This window comes from Caloenas nicobarica, chromosome 33 (genome assembly GCF_036013445.1).
Source record: "Caloenas nicobarica isolate bCalNic1 chromosome 33, bCalNic1.hap1, whole genome shotgun sequence".
Classification (NCBI taxonomy): domain Eukaryota; kingdom Metazoa; phylum Chordata; class Aves; order Columbiformes; family Columbidae; genus Caloenas; species Caloenas nicobarica.
In genome coordinates, this window is record NC_088277.1 from 2,196,179 (window position 1) to 2,214,268 (window position 18,090).

Consider the following 18,090-nt stretch of genomic DNA (forward strand, 5'->3'; position numbering starts at 1 on the left):
AAGCTCATCCTGTTCTGTAAGTAACTTTGCCATAAACTTAACCATAAAATAGATCTAGCAGTTTTTCCTTTTCTCCAGCTAGAGTTCAGCCAAGCAAATACTGTATCTCATCCCAGCAACACTTTTTCTTGCCCATAAAGACCAGTCGGGATTGTCTCTCTCCAGTGAAAAACACGGCTGTGAGACTCTGATGCTGAATCGCAGGGGATGTTGCCACGACAAATCCTTCTGTCCCAGCTCCAGCCCTGTGGTGCTTTCACACAAGCAGGGGGTTTTGGTAACAAGGAGTGTTTTCCTTTCGTTAGGGCTGAAATGTGGTTATTTACACTGCTGTTACGTGTTTAGAAATTTTATATAAATGCTATTTCGTATTTTTGACCTGTTTTGGTGATAAATTTGATCTTGGAGAGGTTGCTGCTTGTTGGCGCAAATACTCTGTGGCATTTTTACCTGTTATGAGACACAAAGTTTCTTGTCTTCCAAATTCAAGTGAAGAGCACGCACCAGATGTGGTGCAGGTAGGTTGCCCTTCAGTCCGTGAGCTCGTTTGGCCTGAAAAACATTTGGAACCAGCTTAGAGATTGTTGTTTTTTCAGTCCGTGCACAAGCTCACGGCTGTTCGGCCCGTGCTCACCACGTTCTCGGTCGGGCCTGCGCGGGACCTGATGCTTTTCAGCGACCGCTCTCTGAGCCGTGACCGAGTCCCACTTGGAGCCTCCTGAAACCTGGTGTTCGTGATTCAAGATGGAATCAACAAAGGGGAAACACGGTCGCGTCCTGGCCCCTGGCACAGGCCAGTTTTGTTTCCCAGTTAATGTTTCTTTCCAGTTGGCTGGTGTTTGCTGGGTCAGTGGGTCTGTTGTTGAAAAGAATTTGATTACGGCTAACTCTGTCTTTTGATACTTTAATACTGAATTTACCAACAAGAGTTTTTCATTTGCTTGCTGAAAGCTGTGTCATTTCCAGAGGAACGTGTTTGTTTTTCTTCCCTTTTTATTATAAATAAACCACTGTGAGTTTATTTCCACTGTCTCGGATGTCTCTGGCCTTCTTGGAAGCAGAGTGCAGCATCAAAATCAATCGGAGATGATTGTAATTAGGTGTTTGCTTACCCAACAAAGCTGTATTTGCTCACTGTGCTGATGTGCCAGGTGCATTGGGTGTTCATGTGTGTCCTGGTGTGGTAGTTTTGCTTTCCAGAAGGGACGTACCTTGCGTGTCGACCCCATCACCGGCCTGGCCAGAGGGCGCCGGCTGGAACACGCAGATTTTCGGAGCAATTCGCGATGCTAAAACAGCTTTACGGAAACGCTGGCCTAGGTAGGCTGGGACTAGGGAGGAATTGGGATGAGATGTTTCCTCAGCCTCTATCTAGACTGTGAAATTGGAGTTTGGTGCAAACAAAGCAGCAATTGTCCGGAGCTCCGTGCCATCCTCGGCTCTTTGTTCTGTTCAGAGCCTCCGTTCCCCACTACTGAGAATTCCAGGCAAGGTGTTTTGGAGTCATTCGTTGTGATTACTTTGCTGTTATTGTCTGCTTTATTTTTCGCTGGTGAAAAATTAACAAGATAGAAATTTTCTCATGTAGGGTTTGATGATGTGAGTGTTTGACAAGAAAATGTGATCTCAGAAAGAGCTTTTTAACGAGGTTGCAGCAACAAATTTTGTAATAAACACCATATTTTGGAAGTATATTGTATTATAAATAATTCCCCTAGTAATTTGCTGTCAAAGACAGCACTGAACCACATCTGCAACTGCAATATTTTTTGTAAGCACTTTTGTTCATTTTGTTTGCGCTCTTCTTCTTTTAGTCAAGTTGCTGACTATGTGCTCTTGAATAATCCTACTGATTTCTCCACACTTCCTTCCCTCTACAAGTAAGACATTTGAGAATTCAGTTTATTTAAATTGGAAAAGGAGACATCACACTCCTAGAGAGGCCACAGTAGGAAAATTCCCTGTGGGCAGCAATTCTGGCTTTGCAGACAGCTTGTCGAATCAGACCTTTTTTACTTTCAAGCCTATTTGTTTAGGTTCAAGGTCCACTGGTGTCAGTGTAGAAAGGATATTTGTCCTCACAGTTTTGCGAAAATGTATGATGACGGTGCTGACATAATTGATACGAGGCAAGAAAAATCCATGTGTTAGGATCTTGCCATTTTGCAACAACAGAAATATCCGTCTGATGTTGCCATATCCTGCATAACAAGGCCAGCAAATGTTTGACCGTTCTTCTCTTTATGAGAAAAGTGTGGGGTTTTTTCCACTTCAAGGCAGGCAGAGCGAGGGCCACTTTGTACCAAAAATTGACCGTCATTCTCTTTAAAGAGCCAGTATTGTGCAGAATTAGGAGGGATCTGTGAGTGTTTTCCCTCGGAGCAGCCGAGTTCAGAACCTGGGCTGGATTTGGACTGTTGAGCTGTGCTGTGCAACTGCTCCTGTTCCTGCTTTAGTACGTTTTGCCCATTAATTTGATCTCCCACACGGCTTAAAGGCTTTTACATGGGAAGGCTCTTCCCACATCCTGCTCTCCAGCCTCTGAACAAAGTGCTTCTGAAGCAGACGCTGACTTTTTTTAGCGCGCCGAAAGAGCTGCGCACAGAAGCCGTTCCTGGTGTGATCTTTCTTGTAAAGAGCATTGCAGCTGACAGAATAATGGCTTTTCTTGGGCCCGCTGGTGACACGCCAACACGGTTTCCTTAGCAGTGAAATTCCTGCAGAAGCCGTGGTTGCTGATGTCAACACAACTGAAAGCCAAACACTCAGCTCAGGCTGGAGATCTGCTGCTCGTGCCCGGCCATACAGTGCTGTTTTCTTCTGCTCGCTCTTTTTCAATCTGCTTTCCCAAGCTTGTCACCAACTTGGACGCGTTGTTCTCTTCAACCCAGAACAGACCGGGAGCCTGTATAGACAGGATCGCTCCACGGGGCAGCTTCCCATTCACCTGAATATTGCTCTGGTTTTGTAGAAATGTGTTTAGGCTGGAGGTGGGGTTATTTTAAATTATCATACCGTGTGCAGAGCAGGTTTAAGGTTATTTAACAAAGTGCTTTGGTTCCCACTAGCCAGCCATACAAGAAACGAACAGCAACACCAGGAGCAGTTTCCGAGCTGCTCGCTGAGCCGTTCCCCCACCTTTTGTCAGGTATGTTCTGCAGTTTGGTGGGAGTCTCTGCAAATGAAATTACTGATGTCGCACACTAATTCCAGGCTGGGTAAAAGATTAATAATTGTATTGCTTTAACTTTCAAGTAGTGGAATCCTACTATGGTGACTAATACTGTTTAACTCTAGGTCCTAGAGTAAGCGCTTGTTCATGCTGTCAAATGACTGTGGTTTGTGTTTCGGATTTCAGCGCTTTGGGAAAAACAACGGGGTTTGCTCTCTTGAGCAGGTGGCGTTTTCTCTGCTGCTTTTTCCTGCGAAATGGGAGTGATGTCCTTATGAATACACACTTGGTGCCACCTTTTTGGGAAAGCCAGGGTAGGAGGCATGTGGGAAAACATGGCGCGATGGGCGTCTCGCCTCTTTAGTTTTGAAAAATTCATTCTTACGATTGATTTTTTTTTTTTTAATTTTTTTTAATTGTGGTTTTTTTTTGTTTGTTTGTTGGAGGAGCGATCTTTTAAGTGCTAATGCTTTCCTCAAGATATCTCTCTTTGTTTCGCCATACATAATCATTGAGCTCATCGCACTGTGATTTGGAAAAGCATTTCCCATCTGGATCTCTGTAATTATTGTGCTACCGTGCGGTGTGACACGCCAACGAGGTTAGTGCTGTGTTAACACTGTGATTAAAGGAACATCAGAGTTGCATTTCCCTACCTGAACGCTTTGTGTGAGAAGTACTATGTTCGATTAGAGCAATTATTCCCTTATGTATTAAACTTCTTCTTCCATTCGTGCAGCTTATTCAAGAACCTAGAATTTAATTGGGAAAAGTACCATCTCCTCCTGTCCTCCTCTGGAGCTGAGGTGCAGAATAAACGCCAGGGCCTGTTTGGTTTCATCGAACGCCTCGTCCTGGAAGCTGTGGTGTCGCCGAGGGCTGTGGGAGGGGTAGAAGCTTTGCAAATCTGCCTTTAATCAATCCCCATGTTTGTCAGAGCCCCAGACCACCCCGAATGCTGTTTGCTGCCCAAGGGAAAATGTCATTTGGCTTTCTAATTGTAGGTGGCTATCTACGTGCTTCTTAAATATTTTGCAGCAAGATACAGAGTTCTCTTTGGGTGCCTGCATTTTTTTGCTTGTTTTATTTTTATTCCTGAGCTAAAAACAGGCTTGATTTGGGAAATCACCCATCCACGCTGGTCTGTCTTGTGGAGAAAGCGCGTCTGGTTTAGAACAGACAGAGTTTCTGTGTGTGATCCTGTGTGGTTGGGCTGGACCAGCAGCTCCCAGGGGAGGGTTATCGGCGCTCGCTGTTCCGATAATTCCCCTTCTACCTGCAGGAAGCCAGTGCCATACCTGGTGCTGAATAAGGGCTGAATCACAGTCACTCCTGCAGCAAGTTGAGTCATTTCCTGGGAAACCTGGGATAGAGGGCGGCTGTGCGATGTGCCGGGGATTAAATATACGGGAAATTCTGCTGCTTAGTCAGAAAAGAGAATTATTCAGGGCAGAATCGCTTCATCTGGGTTTTCTAAATGCATTGTGAGTTGTCTTGCTTTACTCAGCCACACAGTCTGAGCTACTTTGTGCGTACGTGTAGGCGACACTTTGGGTTTCTCCTCCTTTAACCGCAGGGTTCAATGCAGAACCACTGTTACCAACGCTGTTAAACGCTCCTATGTCTCAACTTGCATTCTTCTCCTTGACTACTTATTAAAAACGTTTCTCTTGAATAGATTTTTTTTTTAAATCCTATTTGTGACAAAGCCTTGGGTTTGTGCCTTTTTTAGCATTCAGAAGGGAAATGCATTTTTTCCCTATGATAAGTTGTAGCTATTTAAAAGATTTTTTTTTTTTTCTCCCCAGGATGGGGTCATATGTAAGATTTATTGTTTGTATATGGCATTAAGCTGTTTATGTGCACACACTGGTTTTATGGGTAACATGTAACATTTATATGGCTTCATTTTGCAGCATATCTCGTATAAAGTTGACTTCAGTGATTGTATTTTGCAAACGTTTGCTAGAGGCCTGTGTTTAGTAGGGTTATCCGGGTTAACAGAATTTAGTGATGTATTTAAAGGTTTTAAAGGGTCATCTTCAAGAGTTTTTGGAACCTTTAAAAACTAATTTTTCCCTTTTGTAAAAGCGGACGTTACCCATGCGTGGACAATGTCGTCTGAGTTCGCATCCCGTGTCCTTGTGTCCCACTTGTGATCTGAAACTCAAATTCTCTCTGGCCTTTTGGTTCTTACGGACCAATGAGCTATGAGGTGAAAATTGGCTTCGTGGTCATGGGATTGACGTCCTGGGGAAGGAAGGAACCCGAGAACACCCGGGTGACGCTGATCTGCAAACCCTGCGCGGTCATGAGTGGGAACGTCCTCAGATCTGCTCCAAAGAGAAGAATCAACACGAGTGTAGTACAGCTACCAGAGGCTCTTTTATTTACAACTTAAGCTTCCACGCATTTTTTAGTGTCCCAGTCTTTGCGAACACGTTTTGCTGACCCCAGATGGTATCATTTTCAGCAGAAATGGTAATAAGTTACCATATGTTTCTGTGGGTTACTTTTTTTTGTGAGGAAGGGAGGATCTCCAGCTGAAGTCGACCTGGTGACACGTCCTTTTCGTTGGTCGCCCCCTGCCCACGCACACCAAGAAAACTCAGTTCTGTCCTGAGCTCACCCAGTGGGATGACGCGTCACATATGGCATCTGAGATTAGTGCCCGTAACACACGGGCCAGGCGGGTGAACCGAGGACAGTGGATCATCCACAGCTTCGAAACCCTGCTGCAAGGTACAGGAGATTCTTCAGTCTAGTTCCAGTAGTTGGATTTATTATTTAAAGGCAAAACAACAACAACAACAAATTAAAAAGGCATAAGGCGCACAGTGACTTGCGGTAAAATGCACCTTGTGACCTTAAATGCCGCAGCCCCAGAGCTGTGAGTGTGGCAGCCTGTCCCCTCATAGACACACAAACTCCTAACCTTGCATTGCATTCTTGCGAAATAATACACGTTGAGATTAAAATAGTTTTAATTTGGTAGAGCAACATTCATAAGCCTTTAGAAAAGATTTTTGAAGCTGTGGAACAGAGTCCCCACAGTGCTGGAGCCAAGGGGACTTGTACTGTGTATATAAATTAATCTGTCTGTGAAACTTTTAGTACTGAAACTGTAGCAGTATAATGCTGGTGCTTAACAAACGGAGCTTTGTCAGACCTGCTGGTTTTTTCTGTAGCTTATTCATATTCTTAATGGGAACAGAATTGTGCTGTTAAAGGGAAACTGCGAAGCACAAACCTGTTGTGTTTGTTTTTCTTAATGTTTGGGTTTGGTTTGTTGGGAGGCGATATATGGAGTGAGGCTTTATTTCTTTCAAGAAACCAGTTTTTTTCTGGCAGACTGTATGGTTTGCAGCCCTTGGTATTGGCTTCAAGGAAGAAACCTGATATACAGCTTCCCCGGGAGGAAGAAGGAGGGAACCTCCGAACCTGCATCGTCATTTGGCCTCAAACAGAAAGAGGCAATTGTCTAAACTTGTCTCAAACATCGGGTTTGTGCTGGAGTTACAGCAAAAGAGCATTAGGAGTGCAAGAACATTTAACAGCTACAGTCTGTTTGAACACGGCCTTGGAATAAAGGGGCGATGTTGGTTTTGGGTTGAGGACGCCCCAGCTTTGAGCCTTGGGAAAACCATCGGGGATGGGGGCGTCTGGAGGTCGCCAGCCCTCCGGGAAATGGCAGAAAGATGATATCTAGTTGCAGAATAAATAAATGAGCGGCGACAGCGTTTGTTAGGGAAGTGCTGAACTAATTGGTTTGATATCTGCTTTCTGCCTAGGCTGTAACTGAGTCTTAAGTGCTGAAGTGCATACCTGGATTGCTCAAACACACCACCTGCCGCTTCCAAACGCACTCGAGCGACCTTATCTGGAAGTGGCACGCGACCAGAGAACATTGCGGACTCGCAGCTGCACTCCTGGGGCTCAGTACCTGCAGTTTGGGGTCTATTTCTGGTCAAGGACAGGAAACCCAAAATCAAGCTCTGCAAAACCAGGCTGCGTGTTTTGTTCTTTCCGAGCAAGTTGGAGATGACGCAACTGCAGGAAGGCGTTGCTGTCAGACCTGCCTGGAGATCAGGCAGGGGAGCGGGAAGAAAGGCAAAGTCATCAGGTCATTTCTAGGGGTGAGACCTGAAAAGACGACGCAGTGATCATAGCATTTCTTTCTTTCTTTTTGTTACAATCTTTTTACAGTATTTGCTGTTAAATAACAGAGTTGCTTTCTGTGTTTTGGGACTAATGGATGTACTAGAAGCATTTCCGTGATTCTCTGTTAGCATAAACTGCTAGAAACAAATTTTTTTTTTTTTTTAAAAAAGCATACAAATGTTTTTTTAAAACACATACAAACTGCTTCCAAATTTGAATCTTTTGCTTGATACAGTCAAGTCTTTGGAGGCTTTGTTGGGGAGATGCTGTGCTCTACGTGATCATTTTCTTTAATTTCTCCACTGTAGTAATTATGGTTTTGTTCGACAGTAAATGATTCAGTGTTCTCATTCCATGGGGGAAGGGGAGGGAGGATGTTGAAAGAGCAGCATTGTCTGCGCGTAGCAGGATTAGCTGGTGTTACCACCTTGCACTGATTGAGCCGCGCTGTTCGGAACAGATCATCAGCTCTAATTGCTGAAGAGCGGCCTGGCGTCACGGGCCGGGAGGCTCCTGGAGCTTCGGGCTTCTCTGCTGCGTTATTTGAATGTAGGTGGAGTGTCCAGGCTGGTTGGAGTTCCCTGGGCTTCCCTCTGCTCCCCAGCACTGAGCTACTCCTGCACCCTCAGCGGTCAGAACACCCGGGTTGGATTTGCATGATGGCAATCCATTCTAATTTCCTCTCCAGAAATCAGGAGAATCAGATGAAAAAGGAACCTCAGAAGCCAGTTTTTGCACTATTATTTTTTTTTTCTAGGGAATTCTGTTTCTCCAACCTACTTTGATTGACACAAGCAGTACCTCTTGGATTTCATCACAGAGGTGTCTGCAGTCAGGATTATTGTCCAGGTATTTCAAGTGAGGAAACGTCGTTGTTCCTTGATCAAACTTGTCTTGTTTCTGCAAGCCATAAATCTGGGGTTGTTTCCTACTCCGAATCCACAGAACAGCACCTCTTACGCATTTGCAAGACCTGCTGTGTCTTGAAAAGTAGGATTTCTTTAAATTCTTCTTGTAAAACTGCTTAGCTCACACTCATGTGTCCTTAAAAATAACCCTAAAGATTCCCAACATCGCATTTTGAACCACTGGGAAAGATTGTGGCGTAAAATAGTCCTGCAGTTGGTTATGGCGAAAGGGTCTTGCCTGGCAAACTCCATGTGGAGGGTATAGCTTATGGTATAGATCCATATAGACCCCACCTGGCACAGATCAGCTGTAGCTGGAGAGGCCAGAACATCTCAGCACTAAGTGGGTTTGTTTGTAATTTCGTTCCTCAGAATGAACAAACCCCAGCACCGTTTCAAAGCTAAATTGTCAGCTCTCGTCTGCTTTGCTAACGCTTTCCTTGTAGTGCTGGCTCTTGCATCTGGGTTGTGGTTCTTGGGGTGTTTTTGCAGCTATTTGAAAGAATCGAACGCACCAAATGTCAGCAAGTGTTTGGTAGGTGGAAGCGGAGTTGTGATTTCCCAGGTTTCTGTAGCAGGAGGGACTGGTTGGTGAGATTTGCAGCCCCATTGTCTTGGGTCTCTTCCTGTTGCTGTGATTGATGCTGTTCGGTGAGGAAATCTGCGTTTGTGTTCGGATCTTTCCATTTCCTGTGGATCACCAGGAAAGGAATGGGGTGAAAGAAAATTCCTCTCCTGGCGAATCTTTGGTTTGTGTCTCAGTGGATTTGAGACCAAATTTGGATTATGACCAGGGGAAAGAGGCTTTGTATGATAAATTCATTCCACTCGTGCAGCGTATTCAAGGGACACTTGCTTCCAACACTTGAGGTGCGAATTTGGGCATAACCGTCGTGGTTGTAATCGGATCATAATTTTATTGAGATGACTTTACACCTTCCACCCACGCCTATGCACGAGCTTTTTTCTTAATCCCTGCATCTTGCTGGAGATTTATTTCAGTTAATTGTGTTGTGTTTCTAACCTGCGCAGACGGCTGTCCTGAGATAAAGAACTCTAATTTATCTGGGTTTTCTGACCTTTTCAGTCCATATTGGCTAGTTCCACTTCACTAGGGCTACTCTAAACATTTCAGCCTTACACTTTCTAATCCTGTAGTTGCTCGAGACTGTCAAACCGTTTGGTTTTTTAACCAGCCCTATTTGGAAATTCAGCAGTGGCAGACACGGTGCCGCAGGCAAGTCCCAGCAATATATCACCCTTATTTCTGTTCTTTCCATTTTATTAGTTGGAACTTTCCTGCTCTTGCCATTGCATTAGGGGTTTTATTTTTTTAATTAGCTTATGCTCAGAGAACCCTTTTTTCCAAGCAATAATGTAAATGATCTGCATCCCATGGTAGGGATGCAAATAATGGGTTTTGGCCTGAGTTACCTCCTTCTTTTCAGTAGTATCTTGCCTCAACTTCAAATTTCAAAGTGCTTGTGTTCCTGTGATAATAGATTTTTTTTTTTTTTTTCTCGGTAGGATATTAGTGTGGAGCAAGTGATTAGAGACAAGTCTTTGCTTCCCGGCACAGAAACCAGAATGTGATGCTGTCAGTGCTTAAATTGAGTGCACTGGTGTTTGTTCGTAAGTCACTGGTATTCCTTAGTAATTCCAACAATTTTCTGTGGCAAATATTTCATTATATGTAGCGCGTAACCACCAATGTCAAAAGCCCAATTAAATCTTGTGGAGCAATTAATCACAAAATAACAAGCTACAAACAAATCCGTGGGTTGGTTTACGAGGCCAATTCCGTCCCCTTTCTGAGCGGGTCTGTTTTTCCTGCTCTCTTTCCTGCCTGAATGAACCAACGTGGGGAATTCAATCTGCCTCTGAGAACCGAGAGGCAAATCTCCCAAAAGCTGCTGGATTTTGTAACTCCTGCAGTCGATCAAAATATGATCCTTTTGGCTTGTGCTCTTCGTATGGCTGTTTTGGAAGGTGCACTTCTCTAGCGCTGCCAGCATACCTATCTGGTGAGCTGGATCCATTTCACTGAGCTACGGACTGCAATCGGGCATTAAAATTAATGCTTTGCTCGGCATTTCGGTGCTTCACGGATATTCTCATTTTCAGCTACTGGATTTGTTTGGGCTTGTTGGGGCCTGACTCACCCGTGGTGTCAGAGGAGCGAGATACGATTCTGTGTGCAAACGCGCACCCACCGCTTCAGCTTCAGAACTTCTCGTCGGGGCGTTTCAAGTGACACCGATGTTCGACTGTCCACGCGAAGGAGCGAAGCCCGTTCCCTTGCCAAGTGCTGCAAAATCACCTTTAGAACCAAAACGGCTGGTTAGCCAGGATGTTTTTGCAGGGACGCTGGTTGTGTTGGAGCTTAGAGCCTAAACCTTGCAATCATCTTTTCTGCTGGGGCAGGCGGTGTCTGCCATGGGGCAGCAAATACAGCAACTAATACTCTGTTCTTGCAATAATCGGGCTCACGGCAAAGAAAACACGCTGTCTGTGATCACTAGTTCCTTGTAGTATAAATACAGGCTTAATTTTAACTTGAGAAGTAATAGCAAATAAATGTGTTTTCTTATTGCTGTGTGTTTGATCGCTTCCAATCTTTCGTCCCTGAGAGATAAGAGGTTACAAGTGCGGGTCAGGCTTGAAATGCTGCAGGGCTTTTTGTTTTAATCCCTGCAAGGTTTCGGTCTTTCTTGTGGTTCTGATGTAATGCGAGAAATTAAACCAAAAGACAGCAGCCAGATGGTACATCTCCAGGATCAGACAGATTAGGGGGTTTAAAAAAGGAAAAAGTTTAGTAAGACTTATTCTTTTCTGGAGTTTTTGCTTCTGTGGCGCTCAGGCTGTGTGCAGTGGGCAAACCGTGGAACTGCAGCTGCCACCAGCTTAAAAACCCGCAGCCCCCCAGCTTGTTTTCACTGAGCAGCAAATAGGCACGGTGAAAAGTCTGATTTTTCTGGACCGTAGGGTTTTCTTGCTGGGTGGCAGCGTAGAAGTCGAGTCTCTTACTGTTTTGTAGAGGTGCTCGGAACAGCTCCTGCAGTGGGCTCACTTTATTTGCCAAAAGCTGTTCTCGAATTGCTTCGTTTAAGACGAGGCTCTGAGTTTGCACTTCGCCCCATTGTTTGGGAATTATTTCGTTTTGTTAGCCTTTGTGGTTGGCTTTGTGGTCACCGAATATTTTCATGCACTCTGAGTTTCCCTTTTTAGGTTTTCATGACTTTGATATTCCATTTAGATAGCTGTTCTGATTCAAATTATTGCATTTAAATAGTGTGTAGTGCATATCTCTGATCCCAAGGGAAAGTACAAGGGTTCTGTAATACGGAAGCTTTGAAATCCTAATGTACTTGCATTTATTTGGTCTCAGATTTTCTTCAGCATATGCATTGCTGCGTTCAGGTGAAACCTTCATGTCACTGAAAAGAAAAGCGAAAAATGAGGACACGATTAAATGAGTTTTCTTTCCTTGGTTTTAGGGGACATCACGCAAAAGGGGTATGAGAAGAAGAGAGCAAAGCTGCTGGCTCCGTATGTTCCGCAACCACAAGGTAAGTCCTGGTTTCCGCTGGCCTGAGAACCTTGCGGAGCCTCGACGTTCGAGGGACCCGTGGAGGGGAGCGCTGAGGTTCGTTTGCCAACTCTCGACTCTCATCCGTGTTTCCTGAGCTGATAATCCCACTGCGGAGGCTGCGTGGGTGCGTATTTTGCCTCAAGTCGGCTGGTTCGTATTGAACTGCGGGGACTGCTGGTAGTTCAGAGCTGTTCGGGTCTCTGCAGAGCGCTCAGTGTTTCGACACTTTGTGTGGCCTGACTTGATTTCCCATGTGCGTAAATCACGTCCCGCTCCCTTGTCAGCTGAGAACTCGAGGGCTTTGAGTTGATTGTGAAGCGTGAGGTCCTCAGGAATCGTTCTCGAAACCTTCTTAAAAATGGTTTAACTGCAGAGTCGGTCTTTACCGTGTCAGTCTTTCAGCCATCCTAATTCCTTGTTGGAGAAACATGAGGATTTCTGTAATTTGTTAGTTTGTTTTGCTAAAGTAGCTGAATTCATGTACTTCGTTTACATCTGTTTCTTTTGGTTCAAAGATCCTTCGCAGTACAGCTGATTGTGTGTAGGATAATTACATATAATTGTAAATGAAGGACGTGGCTGAAAGTATGCTCAATAATTATTAGGGGGATGCTTACTCAAAATAACTGCACCACTGATATACTGAGATGCTAAACCATTAAAAACTAACGTGTCTGGCTCTTGCAGTGTGGGGACTGAATGGGTACGACAGGCAGTCATGACTGGACTTCCTGTAATTTACTGAGACTGAACTACTGCCAAAAAAAATTTAAAACGAGTGAAGGCTGAAAGTGCATTTATTGACCGTCAGGCCTGCATCCGTTGGGGAAAGATGGTCGAGGATTTTTTTTTAATTTCTGCTGAAATGACAGCAGTTCACTTGCCTGGGGAGCGCAGAAGGACTCTGGCACTGTCGTGTGGTGGCACCCTGATGCTTGTGGCCCTGTTCTCCTCCATCCCTGTTGTTTCACAGTTTTGTTTTGCTTGTGTACTCAACAAAAGCTGGTCCCTGTTCTCTTGTCCAACACTTATTGCCATAGCGTGTGCTTTGTACACAAAAGAACAGTGTATTCTGCCTGAGTTGACATACCAGAGGTAGCAAGGCAAGCAAAAAATAGATCTTAGCCTTCGAATTTGAGATTTTGTTACCAACAGCTCTCTGCCTACTCAGGACTGCCTCCCTGAAGCAGGATGTGACAGGAATCTCTGACCACTTGGTTACCTTTGTATCAAATCTCTGTTATTTAGAATAAGGTCATTTTGCTTGCAAGAGACCCTCAGCATCACCGAGTCCAACCATAACCCAACTCCAGCACTAACCCATGTCCCTCAGAACCTCGTCTAAACGCCTTTTAAACCCCTCCAGGGGTGGTGACTCCACCACTGCCCTGGGCAGCCCGTTCCAATGCCCGACAGCCCTTTCTGGGAGGAATTTTTTCCTAATATCCAATCTAAACCTCCCCTGGTGCAACCTGAAGCCGTTTCCTCTTGTTTTATCACTTGGGAGAAGAGACCAACCCCCTCCGTGCTCCAAGCTCCTTTTAAAGAAACCACAAAGTCATACACAAGACTAATCCCTCTTTATGGTCTTTAGGAGCAGCTATTTGTTAAGCAGGGTTGAGAATCTCTCAGTCCAACCTGCATACCCACGGAGATCTTGAGCCTGGGGAGGAAACGGGGATGTTCTGGGCCAGACTCGCTCCTGGCCTGCGCTCTGCAAGTTCCTGTTCATCTGCCAACGTGATCCCGTGCCCCTCGTGCCTGTCACTCCGCACGCATGTTTGGTTTGTTTCAGAAAACATCGTTTCATTAGGAAGGGGGGAAAAAAGCATTTGGCAAGACTGTCTGTGGCCCTGCTATTTTAATTGTCGTGCTTTTGAAAGCTGCAGAATGAGCCGGAGTTCAGGAAGAGACCCAGGCTGATAGTTCACCAATTAAGGCAGCGTTTTGAGTGCCCTTCTGGCTCAGCTTTTTCTGTATCTTACATCCAGCTGCCCCTGTATCTGGGAATCTCCCGTTGTAAAAACCCTGTTGAAGTCACGCATGAGAGATTCAGAATCGGGTCACCTTGTTAATGGGAAGAAAATTAATGTAGTGCACAAGAAAAACAACAAAATGTTTACTCCTGGCATTTAGTGCATCACACTTTTCCAGGCACCTTCCTGACATTAGCTAATGTATCGCCTCCATCTCATCGATGTGCAATGAGACACAGGTATGACGACATGTCAGGGCACGTCAGCCCTATAATTTGGGAGACTCGTATTGCTAAACCTGTGCTCTGTTCACATTGCCTCTGGGAGCTTGCCTCGTTATTTTAGAGTTAAGGCAACGATGTTAATTACCTAAAGATACATGTTTTCCCGGTGCAACATCCATTTTTGTAAATGGAAGCTGCTGAGGTGATGGAGCTGTCGCACCAGAGCTCTGGCTGCTGCACCAAAGGCTTTGAAAGAAAAAGTTTTGAACTTAAAAGTGTTTTGAACGGCGTCCCAGGTCGTGCGTGTTGAGCGATGCTGCTGATGTCGCTGGTGCCCGCCCCAAACCAGGGCGGCCAGGCGCGGGGATTTCGGGTTGTGCTGCTCGTCACTAGATGATGGGGTCCCTTCCAATCCCTAACATTCTGCGACCTGCGAAAACAAAGCCGAGTGTCACCTCATCCTCCGTGTCCTCCTGAACGTGCAGAACTGACCCAGAAGGTCCCATTGAAACAGCGGGAGAGGCAGGGCTCGGTGCTTTGGGATGTTGATTTTCTTGGAGTAACACTGACATTTTCAAACAACCTTCAGCTTTGTGAGGAGCAAATGGTTTTATGCCTAGTTTAAAAGATGCAATACAATGTTATTTTCTTTTTCTATTGTGCAAAATGGTCTTTGGATGGACAGATGAGCTGCTCTGCTGCTGGGAGATGATAGAGTAACTCAGCACCTCTTGAAACCGGTTTTGCTGCAGACTACAGGCAAACCTGGGCCTAGGGAAAGAGCTCCAGCCCATGTTAGTTGCTACAAATCTGGGAAAGCATTTCCAACTTTGAGCTCGCTCAGGAATGCCCTCTGCCAAAATGAGCAGCCCTTGCACACAGGCAGTTGGCAAAGTACATTTTCTTGCTGTTTAAGACGATGCATTCAGTCCCTCTGCTAATGTGTAAAGGAAATGATATTCATTAAGTGCTGTTTCACTGTCAGAACCTTTTTATGGAGCTGCTAGAGTGCTCTTGCTCCTGTTTCCTAGTCTCATGATGATTAAAAAAAAATTAAACAAGCAAGGAGAACGTTGAGAGTGCACTGCTTGAAAAGGTAAGGCGAATGCGATCCGTTGTTTTTTGTATTCTGGTACCTCAGCGAAAGGTGCTGGAAACCTGTCGAGATAACATGTGAAGTGAATTTAATGGATCTGTGAACTTTAGTTGTTCATATGCGTTTTGGTTTTTTTCTGCTTCAGGTTATTCATGGATAGCACAAGGTGGGAACACGCTAGCGTCTGTTATTTAGTGTTTCATTTTTTTGAAATGGTGGCGCTTTGGAAGAGCTTCCCAAGCGGGCTGTTGTGGATTTCCTTCCAGAACACTGCTGGAAACTTCTGCAAGGGCTTGGGGGGTTGGTTTGCTTTGCTTTTGCTTTTTCTTCCTGTCTTTCAGCATCACATTATTTCCAACAGGAGCTAATGTGGAATAGTAACCAGTGATAAACCAGCTTTGTCTAAACCTGTAAATCACGCACGCGTGCTCCAGCTTAGTGTTGTTCCCAGAGTTTCAGCCATTTACAAGATCTGACTTGCAGCTGCCACAAATGGGGAATTATTTCTTCCTTATTTAGTCCGAGGGGCATCACAATTGCAAATAAAGCTGCTCACTTGACTCTAGGAAATCAATTTCTCCATCTTGGAAATCGTTTCCAGGACTAAATCAATGGCACGCCTGAATTTTCCTTTCGTGTCTTGCTCGGGGCAGGATTAAGATCTAGCTAGAAATCCTGCAAAACTGCTGAATCCCAGTAAGTTGGAGTTCTTGGTGCTGGAAAGCAGCGGGAGCCACAGCGAGGTTCCACAGAACAGCTGCTCAGGTTGGCTCCTCAACTCAGGTATCCAGAGTTCGGTAGTTACACCATTTTTACAGGCACGTAGCTTGAAAAAAACCAGCTTGTTTGAAGGAATAACCAGTCCAACAGTAGCACTGCTGTTCAGTTCTCTATGCAAAAGGGCAGAATGACAGGTTTGCCTGCTGCTTTGCTTCTGTCACATGAATCTAGTGCTTATTGTCTCTGTTATTGATGTAAACGTTTATCGTGGTTGATCATACGTGATGCTTAGAATGGTGCCTTTAATCTAGAAATCTTTTTATGGGAAAAAAACCAAACCCTAAATCATTGGACCTTTCCCTTCGACAAAATGCAGGGATCACAAAGCAGTCAACTCTGCTTAAAAACTAATGACAATTGAAAAAAATCTATAGCATCCTCCAAAAGCAAATCTAAAATAATTTCGTTTTCATGTCTCCGTAGATTCAGGTCCCGCCAGCAGAAACTGCAGGGTTGTTACAAAGGGAACGCTGAACAAGCCACTCGGCTGCTGCTTTGTTGTAAAACCATTTGTGATTTACTGCAGCTGTTCACGTCTCCCCGGTCTGTGCTCCAACACCGTGAGGTTACTGCACCGTGTTGTCATGTCACAGCAAAATATCGAAACAAAGAGCTGGCTCTTGGCGTGTCGTGTCACCGAGATGCATTTGATCCCTCTGTAAACGGGATGTCGTGTTTCGCTGCCGAGCAGATGAGACGCTTTTGCAGGACTTAGAACTGAATATGAACTTAATTCATTTAAAATAGTGGTAAATCTGCTGCTGACATCTAGTGGGTACCGGGATTTGTAAATACTCGTGTGATCAGAAAGCATTCAGCTCCTCTTCTCAGTCTGTGAAGTTGTCTTTGGATTGAAATAAAACTCTGTTGGTTTTGGTGGAGGTGAATATGTGCTACAAAGGTGTTCAACTAGTTACCAATGAAACGTGTTCCAGGGTGACGGGAAGGGGACACAAACGGGTTATTTTCGCTGTGGTTACACGGAGATTTTGAATGGAAAATCTTGCTCTGAAGTCCAGGTCTTCCAGTTTCCAGACCCTGCACATAAACCACAGGAGTCTCTTTTCCACCCTGCTTTTTGTGCCACTGGCATCTTCGTGCAGGGGATGGTTCTGTTTTGATAAGCAAATACTGTGTTATGTGCCATGATATCCAAAAAATACCAGTGAAAATGGACAATAGGTGTTTGTCCCCTAGTATGGTTTGAGAATTTCTGGCTAGCAGGGTATGTTCTTTTTAACCAGAAATAAAGGTTCTACATTTTTGGCACGAGAGTTTAAAGAGTCATTAATCCATCAGCTCTTCCAGGAGCGCGGTGCCCCCGTATTCTCTGATTTTTCCATATAACGCCGGGTTAAGCAGATAGTTTACTGGAATACTCAACATCCTGCTCTTTAGTTTGTTGGTACAGGAGACAGTTGAAGATTTCGACAACTCGTTAGGTGCGATTTGCTGGAATTGCGGGTTCCCCGAGCTCGAGGCGCTTGCCTGGCGCTGTTTACCTGCAACCACACACTCTAGAGTGGTCAAACTGGAACCGGAGCCCAGGACTTGTGGTTTCCTCTTCATTTCTCTAATCCTTTGGTAGTTTGCGAGAATTCGTAAGCGGCGCGTGTTTAGATGACACACTTGCTGTTCTTTTTGCATGACTTGAGGTGACGATCTGAAGGTAATTACAGCTACGTGACCTTTCGGGGTTATTTTTTACAAAGGTCCCACAGATTCATTTTAGAACGGAAACTCCAGTAGCAACGATTCCTCCTGTCCCTTGCTAAATTCTGTCAACTGATAATTTCTTAGCAGATTTTCTATTTAGCTCCCTGTATTCGTGGGAAAACCAAACTTTTCCAGGATGCTAAAGCCGCTGGTGATGTGCTGGAAGGAGCCAGACCCCGGACAAGTAAAGGTCTCGTTGGTTTTATAATTAATGGGGACAGCAGAGGCTCTTGCTGCTGGTGTGGTATTGGTTTTCCTGTCAATAACGCACACTGGTCAGTGGAACACGGTAACGAATGCAGCTTCTCAATGTGTTTTTCTGTGGGTTTGTTCTTCTTCACAACTCAATTTTGATAATGACTTCTTGCATCAGTCAAGCCCCTTGTTGTGCCCGTAGCAGCGGTGGCTACAAGGAGACCGGTGTAAATGGCTTTGAACTCTAAAAGCAATTTACATACATCACTC

The 18,090-nt window shown here is 44.9% G+C and overlaps 1 protein-coding gene across 6 annotated transcripts in view; it reads left to right on the top strand.

Annotated features, from left to right (window-relative positions):
- Positions 1-18,090, top strand: part of DIP2B (disco interacting protein 2 homolog B) — a 66,961-nt gene that overhangs the window by 15,241 nt on the left and 33,630 nt on the right. For all 6 annotated transcript variants that reach the window (XR_010607731.1, XR_010607732.1, XM_065654275.1 and 3 more), the window contains exon 2: positions 11,739-11,810. Coding sequence is in view for 4 of the 6 variants with exons in the window: in XM_065654275.1 (XP_065510347.1) it covers positions 11,739-11,810 (72 nt within the window). In the remaining 2 variants the exon portion in view is untranslated. The remainder of the gene's footprint in view (positions 1-11,738; positions 11,811-18,090) is intronic.